This window comes from Leucopleurus acutus (assembly GCF_964270905.1).
Source record: "Leucopleurus acutus genome assembly, chromosome: 18".
NCBI lineage: Eukaryota > Metazoa > Chordata > Mammalia > Artiodactyla > Delphinidae > Leucopleurus > Leucopleurus acutus.
Window position 1 is genome coordinate 24,731,725 of NC_139160.1, and position 17,337 is coordinate 24,749,061.

Consider the following 17,337-nt stretch of genomic DNA (forward strand, 5'->3'; position numbering starts at 1 on the left):
TTTATTATTTGATTTCAAATTTAGAGAATAGAATGAAAAAATTGATGTATTGCTCCATTGTTTTTCCTAAATCCTTCCTATACTGTAATGGGAATTTGATATTAAATTGCTAAGTATTTACCAATTCAGGGAAAAAATATGTAAACCCTAATTATATTTGTCATTAAGGTAAAAACAGACTAGGACCTTACCTTCTGAGTTTCTGAAATGTGAAATCTTTTTCTTTTCAAAGTATATTTTAAATATCATATTAAAGACTCTCTTTTAATAAAATTAAATATAACTCACTTCTAAGTAAAGCATTCTTCAAATTTGCTTGTGTGGTCGGTAATATATGGCTCATTATTTTTTCCTATGACTTGGAAACAAGAAGAAATGTTTATTCTTCAAATTAATCCTTGACAGGTTGCCTTTGCCACAGCAGACCTTCATGGGCTATTGGACAATTGGTCAGTCAAGAAATGGAATGCAAAAACTATTGTGTCCAGCAGAAACTCATCGTATAGATGTAAAGGTTGATATCATTCTTTCTTCATTAGAATATTGAATGTTATCCATTTTTCTGTATCTTCCCTGGAGAAAATCCATTCAGTCTCAGAAATGACTTGTTCTGGTGTTATTTTAGAATAGCTTAACTTCTGCTCTAATTCTTAAGCCAGTCTGGCCTCTGAGGGACTCAATGTAGGTAATGGCTAATGACCAGTAGAATTCCTAAGCGCTATCCTGTATTTCAGGAAAGTCAGATAGGATGGTTACTCCATTATATTTGTTTTCGTGAAAAAGGGCAAAGGAATATCAGTCACTAGTTGCAATAGAAACCCCTCTAGGTTTGACTGTGGGGAATTAGATGCTTATAAAATCATTAGAAAGGACAGGAGGAACAGAGTCAAGGGACCATCCCTGGGCTTTTGGTTTCAAGATGAGTGTTTTTGCTTCTGCTACCACCCCTGTTGTTGGGAGCTGCACAGTAAGGCAGGATCAGCAAACTTTTCCTGTAAAGGGCCAGATAGTAAATATGTTAGGCATTGTGACCATACAGATTCTGTCACAACTACTCAACTTTGCCATGGGAGCAAAAAAGCAGCCTCAGACAGTACATTAACTAGTATCAGTCACTAGTTGCAATAGGAGTGTGAGGAATGTCGTTTTTAATCTTCTAGCTCCTAAGATACAGCCTAGATAGAAGGGGTGAGAGCACCCATGGATGGCAAAATAGTAAATATCTAACCCAAACATTTTTGATTAATTAAGGACTGTAAGAGCATGCAAATCAATGTTCAAGAGTCAACTGTATTTAAAAAGTTATTCTGGTTTGGACAGCTCTGGGTCCCAATACTTGAAGTTCAAAACTTGCTCTTGGCTTAGGAAAGAATGAAGGAATGAGAACTTCTATGGGATTTTACATCTGCTATATTTTGTGAGTAAAAAAAAAAAGAAAGTGAGAAATTAAATAAGATAGCACATGTGAAAGCATTTATAAATGCAAGTATATGGTATTATGATTGTTATAAGTGTCATGCTAGTCAGTAAAATGAGAAGAGGCATATGAAGATGTGGAATATTTGAACTGAAAATCTGTATTTTGGAAGAACCTTAGCTTTTCTACTTTTTGCCAACTACACAAATGTCTTAACTCAGATAACTATTTTTTGTAGGGTCCAGCACTTATAAACATACAGGAGTATCCAATAGAAAGACATGAAGGAAGATCCCAAACCTTTACTGAAGAATGTGCCTCCTGGAAGTTACCATTGGATGAAATTAACTTAATCTGCGACATCGCTACATCACATGGTATGTCAGTTTATTCTTTTGATTTTTCCTTCCTGCACTGACTTTTTTAAAAGCAGGATCAAAATAACCTGTAGACATCAAGAAGTCTATGATAGACTCAGTAACTGTGTCATTCTTGGATTGGATGGCAATTATATGTAATTTAGAACTAATTTCCTATAACAACCTAACAAAATACTATTGTGAAATCCACATAAGCACTGCTGAGTTTATATGCATATGTCTGCTTCTCATTACAATTGTAGCACAAAGTTAAACACACCCAGGCGTGTGCTAAAAATAGAAGAGGGAAAGAAAAAGGAAAAACATTGGATTTTTTTTGGCTCGGATTCCAGTTTGGTGATTGCATGAACCCTGAAAGCAGGAGGATTTGCAGTCATTGAACCTCTCGTTGTAAAGAATGGCAAATAAAGGATGTGAATTTCTGGCATCTGCTTCTCTGGACTGTTGCCATTACCTACTGATTCATGCGGTGTGCCCTGGGTACTTTTTGGCAGAAGTTTTCAATTGATGACAGTTACCAAGGTGATATAAACAGAAGTGATGGCAGGGGAAAGGGAGAAATTCTCTAACTTGTCTACAATGGAGGTTATTCAGGCAAAAATTGAGAAGCAAGTTTTTGTTCATGTAAGTTCTGTGGATGTTTTCTCCAACATCAGCTATGTTGAGTAAAAATATGTGCTTTTAAAATGTACAGGGTTTTTGTTGGTAACAGATTGGTGCCCCTATTAAGATATTTTACATTCACTAGTAGAGACTAAGTATGAATCTTACGGATAAAATTTGAACTTTGCCCTTGTCTCACATTTAGAGATTGTAAGTAAGTATGCTGTGATCCTCTGCCCCATGCCAGTGACAGGTGTCATTAAACCTTGTCACAGCCTCACAATTCTCACAGGCAGCCACTGTGAGCCCATCAGAATTGGTCCTTAAAAATGAACTCATTTGCTGTCCCTCACATAATTCAACCCTCTATTTTACTGTTGTCCACATTTGCGAGCTAGGTTTTTGTGTTGTTTTTTATTTCTTTGTTTTTTTACCTATTCTATATTGGTGAGAGGAAAGAACATTTTCTTGGGTTAGCATCAGGGTTAAATATACATATATATATGTGTGTGTATATATATATATATATATATATTTGAGCCAAAGACCAAACAGCACTTAATGTCTGCAATAAGAGAGAACAATTGTAAGTTCATGAAGTACATTTCTATTTATTTTTTTCTTTTTACATTTCTATTAATACTGTTATTATATTCCCTGGTCCCTATACTGTGTACAAAGGTGCTCAATAAATGTTGAATTGAACTTATTTGTGCTCATAGTAGAAGCATTAAAAAGATTCTTAAATTATAAGTTGTGTGATTCTATCTGATATTTAGAACTGTAGCACACATACACACACACACACACACACAGTTCACATTGTCTTCTAAATCATATGTCTTCTTCTGCCCTTCCATTGATTTGTGTTTCTTATCAATGTTAGCTTATTTAAATTTACCATATCTTTATATATTTATATATATTTAAGTTTTCTATATCTTTATATATATTTGGTCTTTATGTGTAGACATGACATATACGTGCACACACACATACACTATATTTTTTTTCCAGATTTTCATATCTTGTGTCTTAGTTTTGGGTTCAGAAAATATGACCACTGTAAATAGATACCTGGATGATGAGTGATGTTAATAGCATTTATTATACAGAAGCAGCTTAATCCCTTGCTTCAAGGTTCCCAGAAATAGAGATTATGGGAAACAGAGTCCAAAGTCTGGCTTCTCTAAGGGAAGCCCTCAAACCAACAGCAGTGACATCTCGTGGGAGCTTGTTGGAAAAGCAGAGTCTGAAACCCCACCTCAGACCCACTGAATCAGAATCTGCATTTTCATTAGATCCCCAGGTGATGCATATGCACTTGAAAGTTGAAGAAGCACTGAAATAGAATTCAAAAAATGGACCTAGTCAAGTACTAGTTTGAAAAGACAGAGACTTTGTAATAATAAATACACAAATATGAAAAAAGATAATTTGGAAAATAAGATCCATAGAGCTAAGAACAAAAAATGGGATTACTTATTTACTAGAAAAGCCTAAAGATCTAGTAACTAGCCGGGAAATGCCAGATTAGCAGATAGAAGATGTTGACCAGCTGTTGTCCATCTGAGCCAATAATAAAATAAGAGGGAACAGACTTTTACTGAGACATAAAATACTTTCATGCAAGGAAGAATTTCCTGACATTGAGGAGTGTTAAATATTTAATGGTGTTAGCATGAGATGTTATAGATTCTTTGGGGACCAGATACTTACTTCCAGGAATAGGTAGGTGTGACCCAACGTACATTTACAGCAGGTGCGAAATTGCTTCTGAAAGTGCTCTTCAACCTAATCAATCCATTTGCAAATCATCTGCTGAGTTCTGATTGTGTGCTGCCTCACGATTCAGTTTTCACTGGACCTTTTGACCAGTCAGAAAATCTATTGCAGACCATGGAATTGACACTTTTTTGTCATTTCAGAAAATGAGGAAAATACTCTCTATGTAGTTGCATGCAATCCCGTTTCCTTATACTTTATGAATATGACTGGGAAAAGCGGCTACTTTGTGGACCTTTTTGACATCTTCCCAAGAGCAGCCAGTGGAGTCTGGCACCCATTTGTGACAGTGGCACCGCTGGGAAATCCCCTCAAGGGTCAAGTGATTCTCCATGAGCAGCAGGTAATGACATGGTCTAATGATGCCCAGGGTAACTGATGCAAAGGAGAAGGCAAGAGTGTTTTTCAACCTATAACTAAAAATATGTGCTTTCATAAAGATTGAGGTCAGGGGCTGAAGGACGGGATCAGGAGTTGTATTTTATCAGTACCACAAGGCAGGCTAATATCTTCCTCTCTGCAGAGACTTCTCAACCTCAGCACTAATGACATTTGAGGCTAGATATAATTCTTTGTTGTGAAGCTTACATTCTCTTTGGGGGGATAGACAACAAACAAGTAAGCCAACAAATAAATACCAATTTCAAGTAGTGATAGGTGCTGTATAAAAATAAGGTAAGGTCCTAAGGAATGATGGGGGTAGGGTAGGAGGAGATGAAAGGGTAAACGGTACTCAAAAGAGTGCTGAGATATCTCCCCTTAGGAGATGACATTTTACCTGAAACCTGAATGGCATTCTTTATGTGGAGATAGCCATGTAAATATACTGAATGGAATTGTCTTAGTCTGTTTGGGCTGCTGTAACACAAGTACCATAGACTAGGTAGCTTATGAACAGAAGAAATTTATTTCTCACAGTTCTGCAGCCTAGGAAGTCCAAGATCAAGGCGCTTGCGTATTCAGCGTCTGGTGAGAAACCACTTCCTAGACAGCTGTCTTTTCATGGTAGCCTCACACGGCAGTAGGAGCAGGGATCTCTTTCGTGTCTCTTTTATAAGGGCGGTAATCCCATTCGTGAAGACTCCACCTTCATGACCTAATCATCTCCATAGGCCCCACTTCCTAATATATTGGGGCTTAGGACTTCAGCCTACAAATTTTGGGAGGGTATCAGGCCATTGCAGGAATACACTGAGATTCTTTAGTATCTAATGATTCTCAAGTTCCAACCATCACTACTATTGTAAGACAACACTAATGAAAAGTACAGATGCCCGGAGTCAGGCTAAAAGTAATTCCAAACAGAAGATATAGGTCAAAAGACAGTCTGTGTTTCAATTAATGAGAATTCTCCAGGTCTAAGTTAATCTGTACTACCCAATAGAAAGGAGTACAATGTTTTTGCAGACCTATTACCCACCTAGTATCTACCAAATAGTATACTAAGCATATTATTCATTCATCAGATATGTATCATGTGCCCACTATTAGGGATACTGCCATGAACAAAACAACAAAAATTCTTGTTCTCAAAAGCTTACGTTCTGGTACAAAAGGTAGACAATAAGCAAAGTAAATAATGACATCTTAAGTCAGAAGATGAGAAGCAAGGAAGAGTAAAATAGAAGGCTGGGAGGAAGGTTGCCTTTAAAACAGGGTGGGCGGGCAGGGATTGCCTAACTGAGAAAGTGATATTTAAGCAAAGATCTGATAAGAGGTGAGGGAGAGAAGAGATATCAGGAATAAGAGAGTTCTAGGCAAAGGAATTGTAAGTTCAAAGGCCCAGAGGCTGGAACATGGCTCTCCATCTTTAAAGAAGCGTGGTGGGGAAGACTGAATGAGGGGGAGGGTATAAGGAGGTGGGGTCAAAGAGGTCACTCAGTGGGTTGGGTCAGGGACGTGGTGGAAGGGTGGGGAAGCAGATGTGTAGAGCCTTGTAAATCATTCTAACGTTCTGCGGCCTGACTGTGAGGAAAGGGGAAGGTCTTAGAGGGTTTCAAGCAGAGGAGAAGCAAGATCTGACTTATATTTTTAAAAGATTTCTCCAGCTCCTCTTAGGTGAATAGTCTGTAGGTACTAAAGCAGAGTGAAGGAGATTAATGAAGAGATTTTTACAATGATCAAAGCAAGAGATCATTGCAGTTTGGAGGAGGATGGCGGTCATAAGTAATGATGGATTCTGGATATATTCTGAAGGTGGGACCAAGAGGATTTCTGAACAGATCAGATATATGAGGTGAAAGAGAGTAAACTAAGATCAACTTTAAGATGTAGGGCCTGAGCAACTGAAAGGATAGACCTGCCATGAACTGAGATGAGGAAGGAATTGATTTGGAGGGGAAGATTAGATGTATGATTAAATTCGAGATGCCTATAACATATCCAAGTAGGTGATCCTGGTGTTTAACGGAGAAGTCAGAACAGGAAACATACATTGGGCATCATTGGCATATAAATGTTATTTAAAGTCATGAAACTGAAAGAGATCACTAAGGGAATGGATGTGGGTGGAAAAGAGAAGTCTGAGGACTAAGCCCTGGGGCAATGAAATATTAAGAAATGAGAGAGGTGAGGATGAATCAACCCAGGGGAACTGAAAATGAGTGCCCAGTGAAGTAGATGGTTACACCAGGGTGTGGTATCCCAGACGGCAAGTGATGAATATCTCAAGGAGGAGGATCAATTATTAAATGCTGACAAATGTGTCAAGGAAAAGGTTACATACATTATTCCGTGTTATTCTTCCACAGGCCCAGCGAGGTAGCTTTAGCAATATTTACGTGTGAGAAAACTGAGTCTCAGTAAGTTTAAATAACTTGCCCAGTAAATACATGGTAGAACTGAGGTTCAAACCAAATTGGATTGACATCACGAGAATTAAACTTCATCCATGCTGTTGCTCACTGCAGAAACGTGGGGAAGAGAATGGTCTGAAAAATTTTTGAAGTATTCATAATAGGAAGATATGGAAAAAATGTAATGTTGTTACTTGTTCAGTATTTAAACACACTATGAAAGTAAAGCGTTACCTAGAAACAGTACTTTTAGACTGTTTCTAATCAAGAATAAAAAGTTGCATAAGTAACACAGCAGTATTTCGTTGAGTAAATAAGTCAACTTTAACTTTAGACTTTGCCTAAATAATTATCATAAATTCTGAGTTAATAAAATCTTTTCTGGTTTTCACAATTTTTTTCAATATGGCTTTCTCCTAGAAGCAGAATTTATCAATATCCAGCTATTGCTTATAAAGGTTTGTGTCCATCACATTGGAATAAGGGTTTTACTTTATAGATTTCCAACAAAATACCAATGCCATTGAATTGAATTCTACAGCCAGAAGAATCTGTCATAAAAAGCACATGTCTTGGTGATTTTTGATTCAGGAAACCAATCAAATTTAAATAGGAGTCTACATTTGGAGTATTTATTCAAACAATCTTGCCAGATTTTCAGCTGTCAGATAAACTGTCAAATTTACATATACCAATTCTTTAAAAGTACGAGATTTTCAGGTTCTCAGGAAGCATTTTATTTTCTCAAAAGATCCAGTTATTTGGCAACATTGCTGACCAATACCCTGCTCACTTATAAGGACTTTTATCAAAGAAAATCTGTTTTTCAGTGTAAAGATGTGCTTGACTTGCACAGCCCACACTTCCCCTCCTGGCATTCTTGCATGCTACCTGGCTTATCCCTTGGACCAGTTTCAACAGTTTTCCAGAAGGGTACCTCAATGCCCTGAGCGGGCACGCACAGCTTATCAGGATACTCTCGCTACCTGTACTCTGAACTGCCGCTTCTTTTCCTAGAGAGGATATATCAGCTGTCGGTTTTATATTATGTCCCTGCTAGGATCTAAGACCTCCTTAATTCCAGATGAACAGCATGTAACTGTAAAAGTTAACAAATGATAAATAATTGTAATCGAATAAAAAATGTGTGCACTGCCATCAGTTCCTTCTCCCCCATTCTGCCCTGACAAAGGAGCTAAAATATTGTAGAGAAGTACTTCCATTAATTCATCTCTCCCTTGTCTTTATAAAGCTTGGCAACAGATACATTTCCCTGGTGAGTTTAAGAAGTTGTTCAAAAATTCCTGGCTAAAATAAAATCTTAAGTGAGGAAAGGGAAATTTTGCCATGCCTAAAAATAAAGCCTCCTCCCCCCACCCACCCCATGAGATTACTTATTACATCTGTACAAAGTTTAGAACTTCAGACTTTAGGACATTGAGGTCATCCAGAGGTTACTTTTCTCCCAGTCAAATACAAACATAATAAAATTGCTCACTCGCTTCTCCTCCCTGCCCCCCTTAAAAGAGAGCCAAAACCACAGTTACATGTACTCATATGTGATGCAGAATTCTATTTTTGAACTCAGACAGAATATATCATTAGTCATTTACAGAAGGAAACCATTAACATCTAAAAGGATGGAGCAGCAGAACTCCTTCATGTTGCCAATTGCTTCTAGAACTAATTCTAAATACAGCAGTGGCTGGAAGCATATACATGTGTGTGTATATAAACATATATATATATATATCTGTATGTTTTCTGTTACTTAGAAAGATGCAGTTTTTCAGTTCACTTATGCAAAGTTATGAGTATATAAGTATTAGACCCTAAAAAGGAAGAAAAATGCAAAACTGTACTAATTTTTCTGCATAATCATATCTGTTTAATCATCTGCTTATTCTTCTACTTAATCATATTTTGGGATCAAACATTATTTTTAGAACTTTATGTTGCTTAGAAAAGTTAATATTACCCCAAATTGCTTAAGTGCTAACAATTCATGTTAATGTTGTACATATTTATCATAAGAGAGAGTTTCTCCTTTAAAAAATACTTACTCAAAAAAGATTTAATCTAGAATAGAGACTGTAAATTTTTAACTTATTAATACATTTTCTTAAGGAAAACTTTAAGAGTTTTCCTTAAGGTTTTCCTCATTTTCAAACTTTCAAATGCCAGGAACGGTGCTTCTTATATGACATGTTGATTTTAAAAAGAATATTACTAACACACATTCTTAATGGAGAATTACATATTATACAGAATGATGCATTCTAAGAGTGTTTATGGAAAAATTTAAGCGTTGTCAACATGCTTGGTAGAATTTTTTAATACAGCCAAGATTCAGAGTATATGGAATAAAGGAGACTTTGGAACAAATACTACTTTAATTCTTGAGCACTTCAGTAAAATTGACTAGTAAAATAAATTGAAACCACACTATGAGGTCTCAGATTTGCAGATGAATCATTACTCTACTTACATTTCTTTTTATTTCCCTCTAACTGGATTAAGTAATAAAGGGCAAGGGTCATGGTTAATTCATCACTGTATTCTCCTTTGTGCTTTAAATATAAGCTGCTCAATAAATGTTATGGAACAAATGAACAGACTTTTCATGTTTTGTATATATTTTGCAAAATATATATTAATTCTTCGGGTGCTTTGTGATTTTATTTTCCCCAAAGAAAGTTCTTGAAATGAAAAGTTCATAAGGGTTAAGATAACTGAAGGGGCCCCAAATTTAAAACAAAACAAAATAAATAAGACAAAATAAACAAAAACAAGAAAGAAAGAAAAGACAGTTCCTGACAAACAACTTTCTGGTGCCTTTTTGTAAACCTGTTAGTCTAATCTTCAAATGTCTTTAAATTTTAATGAAAAAAGCCCACTTCTCTGCATCTCTTTAAAATATTTAATCTTTTCTGGCTTTCTCAATTTTAAATTCTTATTTCATGTGTTTCTGTTCACTTATTTTAATGCCTAAGGTTAATTTTTTTTTAATTTTTTTCTTGAAAAAGTCCTCCTAATTACTGAGAGATTATTACTTCATTTGCATAACTGTGGTAATGCTGCTGGAGCAATCTCTTGTCTGTACGTTATTACAGCACCAGCTATGAAAGTTCTCAAGCTTAGTGAATGTCAAGATGAAACACTCATTACTAGCTAGGTTCTTGGGGTCCTTGATATTTTCTTGCTAACCCATCTTTATAACATGTACATATTTTCTGAGTTGAACCTGGATTTGTGAAAAGAATAAATGAGATTCAATTATGCACAGTGTAAGAGAGTTTTCAACAGAACATTCTTTAAGTGTAATTTTGATAAAAGTAAATGGGCTTTTAAAATTATCAATTCTCTTAATTTCCTCATTTGTATGTAATAAAACAGCAATCATGGTTAAGCTAGCCTATATTTACAAGGCGATGGTTTTAAGATAAAATCTTCAAAGAGAAGATTCTACATTACATAATTAGAAATATCTTCATTAAACCATCTAATACTTTAAATTCTGTATTAGGGAAAAACACTTATTGTCTTCATGGTGTCTCTTAAATATTTCAATATTGTCATCTTCCCTTTGGTTTATTTATCGCTATTCCCTTTATTCCCAGGCTGCCAAGAGGCTGCTGCTAAATTAATTAATTAATTAAATAAACAGTCAAACAAACAAACTGTTCTCTTTATTTCCAGAGCAATGTCATCCTGTTGTTGGATACCACTAGCCAAGCCCTTCATCGTCTCATCTTACCTTCAGAAGAGTTTACACTTAAGAAAACTTCCTGGTGGAACAAGGAGGAAGCTGTAAGAAATACCCAACTTGTCCAGCAAATTGCCAAGGATTTTCCATAGCTTTCTAACCGTAAAAATGCATGCCTGCCCATCCCTTGCGGTGCCTTTTGTTTGCTATAATGCACAAGAGAATTCTCTTATTACTTGTAAATTTTAATATGATACAAATAGGTAGAATACATACATATATAATGCAATATCAGTAGCTTCTTTTTGTATCCATCATAGTCACATGAAGACTTGTCAGGACGCAACTCACAATAATAGGACATCATGAGCCATTTGAGTGTGGTATTCATGACAAATCCCTAACATGCATTTTAATAGTCACTTTAACAGTTTTCCAGTTATGAGTTTATGTTTGGATTTATGTAATGAACCTATGAGTGCAACAGCTGATTATATTTACTAGATAAATAAATGTTTTAGCTTATTAACTAAATTAAACTAGTAAACATTTTGGCTAACCAACAAGAATTTTTTCTGCCATTTAGAAAAAGGTAATGGATATAAAATAAGGCTTACCCTCTGCCCTGCACGACAGCATACTTAGGTCTTAAAAGACCACGAAGAAAAGAGATATTTTAAATGTCATAAATATATCCAAATCTAAGAAACAAAATATTTCCTATGTATTTATGCTATGGTACAAATTCCACAGTTAATCACCAGATAGCATGTTTATTTCTAACCAGTATTTGGCATTTTTTTTAATATTCTTTTTTAAAAATATTTATTTATTTATTTGGTTGGACCACCAGGGAAGTCCCCTAAAACATTATTCTAAAGATGTTTTAGTATGCAGTTCACAATTAATTTTGAAATATATTTTAATCTATGTTACTGTAAGAGTCTTGGAGTAGATAAAGAGGTAGCTTCTCAGAGAATTACATGTTGAAGAACTTTATTTAAGGAAAAGCATCTGAATAGACATGAATGCATCTGACACATTTAAAGTGAATGTTTTGTTTTGTCTCTAGGAAACTTACAAAATGTGTAAAGAATTTGCACACAAAAACTGGCTAGTATTCTACAAAGAAAAAGGGTGAGCTCTTTGTTGTAGATTTAATCTGGGATCCTTATTGTGTCCATTCTATTTCCTCCTTTAATTATGCTTGTTTATTGTAAAACTAATGTAATAAAATTAGAAATATTTTATTCTAAAAGTATCTTATCCCACATTGCAGAACATTGAAAAACAGACATAAGAAAAGACACTGCCCATAATTCCGTATACAACCGCTACTAGCATGGCCGCTCTCACTTCTCATTTTTAATTCTTATGCATACCTTTATATAGTTTAGAGTTTTATATATCTATTTTCTCAATTAACATTTTTCTATGTTATTATCTAGTCTTAAAAACATTGTTTTTAGGGTTGTATAATGTATCATGAAATGACTGTGCCATGGTTACTCAACCAATATCCTCACCATTTCCTTTCAGAGTTTTCTTTTTTTTTGTTTTCAGGAACACCCTGGCTGTGCTGGATGTTCTAGAAGGGCGAACTCACACCATCTCACTTCCCATCAACCTCCAGACAGTTTTTCTCGTAGCAGAAGACAAATGGCTTCTGGTGGAGAGCAAAACACATCAGTGGGTAGATCTACATAGCACCTCATGGAGTGTGCTCAGTTAGCCAGCATCCTGTCTCAGTTAGCCAGCTCTGTCTTCCTGTGTCTGTCTTTTAACAATTTCTGTATTTGGCAGCATCTCTATAGGTGAAACTTCGAAGAAGAGGGGACGGGAAAATTTAAATAAATTAAATGTAACTTTGCAGAGTAATTATAAAAGTGTTTCAGAAGATGACCTTGAAATTAACAGTGAAAACATAATGATTTTTACAACTGATCTGTATTTCTTTAGGATTTTTCCTGTTAGCACACTGAGAATTCACTGTATTCTTGCCAAACTCGAGATACTTCAAAATAGATTTTTAGTTTATCCTCTCTTCAAAGGGCCACAGTCTCCATCCAAATGCTGTTGCTTTTTTGTAACTTCACAGAATCCACCCCTTAGAAGTTTCTTCTTCATTTTATCTCGTGTGCTCTTATTTGGTTATGTTTATGTTTGTGTTGCCTCTTCCATTGGACCGAATACTTCTTGATGAAAAGGATATTATGTACACTCGGCATAAGTGGGGTGCACAGTAAATTTTGAGTCACCCTCCCTCATGCATTACATCCTACTGGATTCATGCAGATTCTCTGGCCCTCTGCTGACAAGCAGAAGTGACCTGCTGCAAAAGATTCCTGGCTATTTATATATTCCCATATTAGAAATCTTATAGACAAGTAGATCAAGGGGATTACAGCAGGGAGGGCTTCTGTCCCTTAGCTGGTCACAAATCAGAGGTTGGGCTCCCCCTTACTTGCTGATCAGTCATATTAACAGCAGGCTCCATGATAGTACGGATGTGTCTCTTTAGAGTCGCTTTTCTTTTTTTTTTTATGGCCCTTCCTCTTACAGGAAGTATTGGATTTTCAGTTCACATTTATTACTGCATTGTTATTATGCACTGCTCTTATACAGTGTTAAGAAGTTATTTTTTAAATTCATGATGAAATCTGAAACTGCAAATTATACTTAGAATATAAAAAGGAGGCTTTGGGGCTTCCCTGGTGGCGCAGTGGTTGAGAGTGTGCCTGCCGATGCCGGGGACACAGGTTCGTGCCCCGGTCCGGGAAGATCCCACATGCCATGGAGCGGCTGGGCCCGTGAGCCATGGCCGCTGAGCCTGCGCGTCCGGAGCCTGTGCTCCGCAATGGGAGAGGCCACAACAGCGAGAGGCCCGCGTACCGCAAAAAAAAAAAAAAAAAAGAAGGAGGCTTTGGCGGGGGCGGGCAGGATATGGGAACTCTGATTTTTCCTAGTCTGGCCTCATAGTTATTAGAAAAAGAAAGACTTTTCACTTAGATGTTTTGTCTGTTTACAGGAAATATCTTTTAACTAAGCCTGCACACATCGAATCTGAGGACAGTAGGGTTTGCCAGTTGTATGTGCTGAAAGAGGAGCTGCCTAGCACAGGGTTTGGAGTCACACAAGGTAAATACTGTGTTCTGTGTGTTTGTGGCTGTATAGGTACATGCCTGCATACACACTGTCCTCTAGAATCATTTAAGGACAACAATATCAACATGTTAACTTTATACCAAAAAAGAAATCTTAGTCACTACACTAGAAACAGTAAGTAAGAATCTATCGTCTTTTAAATTCTGTCTTTGAATTTTTTAAACTAACAAGTCAGAATGTTTACGTATATGTAGGTTCCAAGTCTATTTTAGGATTGCATCATTTCTTTTTTACACAGCCCATCAGTATTTCTACTTTATTCATCACAGTTTTGGGGGGATGAAAAGTAATTATGAAAAAAATTCTAAAATATACCATTGCTAAGACTGGTTTGGGCCAGTTTCACCTCTTTCTGCAGAGTGCTATTATATTAATCTTGATTGCTAATAAAAATTTGAATTCTTGAATAAATACTTGAAATCACTTTGAGAAGATGCCATGATTGTGAAAACTGAGTTTTCTCAGACAAAAAGCCATGAGTGTAATTGAAAGCGTTTTCTCTTTTTCGATTTATGCTTTTCTGTTTGAGTTGGTGAGAATGAATCTTGCAAAAATTAATTCCTGGAGCATTTTAGGGGCATATGGTGTTTAACGTTTCTCTGACACTTTTTAGAAACAGACTTCAGCATACCTCATAAAATTTCAAGTCATCAACTATCATCTGAAAATCTGAGTTCAGCTGTGGGACAAAAGATTGCCTCTCCTAACCGAATTCTCGCAGATGAGAATAGTTATGCTACAGTCGTTGTTGGTTTCCCAGATCTTATGGTAAGCATAAATTTCTTAAACGATTGAATAACTATTTCTTCCCCCCGTTTTGGCCTGTACTCTGTAAGCCTATTTGAGGGGTAATTAAAAACGTAATAATTTTCTGGTAAGCATTTCAGATCAACCTTCTGTTTTCCAGACCAGTCATTAAAAAATTCATTCTATATGGTTTCATTGCTTGTTAAAAATTAACATATACATTGTAGTGCAATTATATAATTTAGTAAAGGAAAACCAGTATTCTCCATACATGGGAGCTCATGTGACAGGTAAATAGTTAACCTACTGACAGCGATTTTATATCATGCTGTCTTAATGTGTGCTCATGTCATCTGTCAAGAGGGACAATTTGAGACTAACAAAATAATATTTCTTCTAGAATTTTTTAAAGTGAAATATGTTGGAGTCTCATAACTGTAGGTTAAATTTTTCAACACTCATGAACACCAGTCCACTTTCCACTGAGTTTTGCTCTGATTTATATCTTTGCTGCATCCAGATTATACTATAAATGCTGGTGGTCTCAATTTAATTTGCTTTTAAATGGATCCTTCTGCTGTTATTTACTATTATCTGTAAAGAAGAGGCTATTCATAATTGAATGGGTAATTGAAACTAGGTACCATCTTCCCCTGATGGAAATGTGAGAACATGAAATATAAAGGTTATTTCAGCCCAAGTTGCCATCTCATAACCTTAGATGTAACTCCATGTGTTTTGATTAAACATTTAATTTTCATAATTTCCTTTGTAGCTTTTAGGTGGGATGATACAGTCACTTAAAGATAAAAATATTGGCTCTGCTTAATAGTACCCCAGTCTCACCTGCCTCAAAATTTTCATGTAATTAATGAATGATGAGTACTTCAGGGTATAAGACTTTTGAAATCCAAAACCCGGTGGATAATGTGTGGCTTAGGACTTTGCCATATGTCTTCTTAATTATCAAGTAAAAAACATGTGCTGTGGATTATATATCTGAAAATGAAACATGTTGTTGGAATATGGCATCTACAGCAGCCTTGATTAAATGAAAGAGTTATGTTTAATATGCTTTCTACAATGTTTGCTGCTATCAGTAGAGAAAATACTGGAGCTACTTTTCTGAAGGTGGAACTGTTTTAAAAATTGATCTTTTGATTGAAGAAATGAGTATAGAAATATAATGTCACTATAAAAAGGTAAGAAAGCTGAGTATAAGGTAATGTTTATATTGACCCTCTAGAAATCCTTTGTAGACTGTAGGACTAGTGACCTTGTTAAATTAAAAGCTGCATCTCCGTATTTATTACCCACCATATCGGAGATGTTCATGAATTTTTGTTTAATGATAGATTAGATCATTCAGTTAGACAGCCTTTCAGCATTTTATGAGAGCAGTCATATTTTTTAGACCCCAACACAAGTCAGGCACTCTACTATTCTAAACCATTTCATACATGATAATTAATTTTTACAACAATTGCACAAGGTTTTATAGATAAAGAAACAAAAACAGAGAGGATATATCCCCCAGGCCACAAAGATATTGAATAAGGGATCTGGGATTTGTGCTCAAGGGTGACTGACCCTCAAACGCATATCCTTCCTACTATATACTACAGTGCCTTTCTGACTTTATGTGAATTTCTTTTGATTCTTCACAAAACTATTAACAAAAGGGCATGTCATCTCTTATTAACTTTTTATAGCATTATCAAAGGCACCTAAATTATTATGAACTTATTATAACTCTCTTAACCTACTACCAGATGGCTACAACAACCGACAGCAAGTACCATAGTGAATCCTCAATAGTGAAACGTTAAAAGCATTTGTTTCGATATCAAGAGTAAGACAAGGATACGCACTACCACCACTTCTACTAAACATTGTTCTGAGCGTCTTAGACATGATCCATTAGAAATTTTTTTTAATACCTTGACTTTCCTCAAAATTAAAAACCTCCATTCTGTAAAAAAGACACTGTTAAGAGAATGAAAGGGCAGTCTACAGGCTGGGAGAAAATATTGGCAAATCACATGTCCAACAAAGGACTTGTATCCAAAATATATAAAGATTTCTTAAAACTCAAGAGTAAGAAAATAATCCAGTATAAAAAATGGGCAGAGTGGCCCATTATGAGGTGTCAGAGGTCAGAGGTTGAGCAGATGAGCAAGATATCTGTGGTGTGGGAGGGAGTAACAACTGGCGAGTGGGAATCAAGTCCAGCCAGGATGAAGATGGTACCCCATGAAGGGGCAGCCTGGTGTGGGATGTGGGAGCCCAAGTAAGGTGAAGAGTTTGTTGATACATGCGCATAGCTCAGTGTGGGCTATCAGGCCAAGCAGAGTGAGGAGGGCATTGGCCTGGAAGGGAAGGTTAGTGGTGGAGATGGGAGATGAGTCATATACAGTGGAACTGAGCCAAAAAGTAAGTATATGAAGGGTAATGACATCTAGGTTTCTCACTGTTAAAGAAGGGAGTTACAGATACAGAAGGAAAGAAAACTAGAGTGAGTCCTATAGTGGTTGGATTGGAATTGTATGTATTTGGGTGAACTCATGGTTTTCAATGTATTTAAGTAGATATAGAAATAAAATCGGAGGTAAATGTATAAAAAAAATGGGCAAAAGACTTGAACAGACTCTTTACCAAAGAGGATATATGGATGGTAATTAAGTACATGAAAAGATGTTCAACATCATTAGTCATTAGGGAAATGCAAAATAAAACCAC

The 17,337-nt window shown here is 36.0% G+C and overlaps 1 protein-coding gene across 1 annotated transcript in view; it reads left to right on the forward strand.

The window, feature by feature from the left end:
• The window catches only part of VWA8 (von Willebrand factor A domain containing 8), a 370,368-nt gene that overhangs the window by 236,429 nt on the left and 116,602 nt on the right, over window positions 1-17,337 (forward strand). The window contains exons 27-34 of the mRNA XM_082859564.1: window positions 406-514; window positions 1,656-1,794; window positions 4,329-4,528; window positions 10,680-10,790; window positions 11,759-11,823; window positions 12,250-12,375; window positions 13,715-13,824; window positions 14,465-14,619. Of these exons, the coding sequence (XP_082715690.1) occupies window positions 406-514; window positions 1,656-1,794; window positions 4,329-4,528; window positions 10,680-10,790; window positions 11,759-11,823; window positions 12,250-12,375; window positions 13,715-13,824; window positions 14,465-14,619 (1,015 nt within the window). The remainder of the gene's footprint in view (window positions 1-405; window positions 515-1,655; window positions 1,795-4,328; window positions 4,529-10,679; window positions 10,791-11,758; window positions 11,824-12,249; window positions 12,376-13,714; window positions 13,825-14,464; window positions 14,620-17,337) is intronic.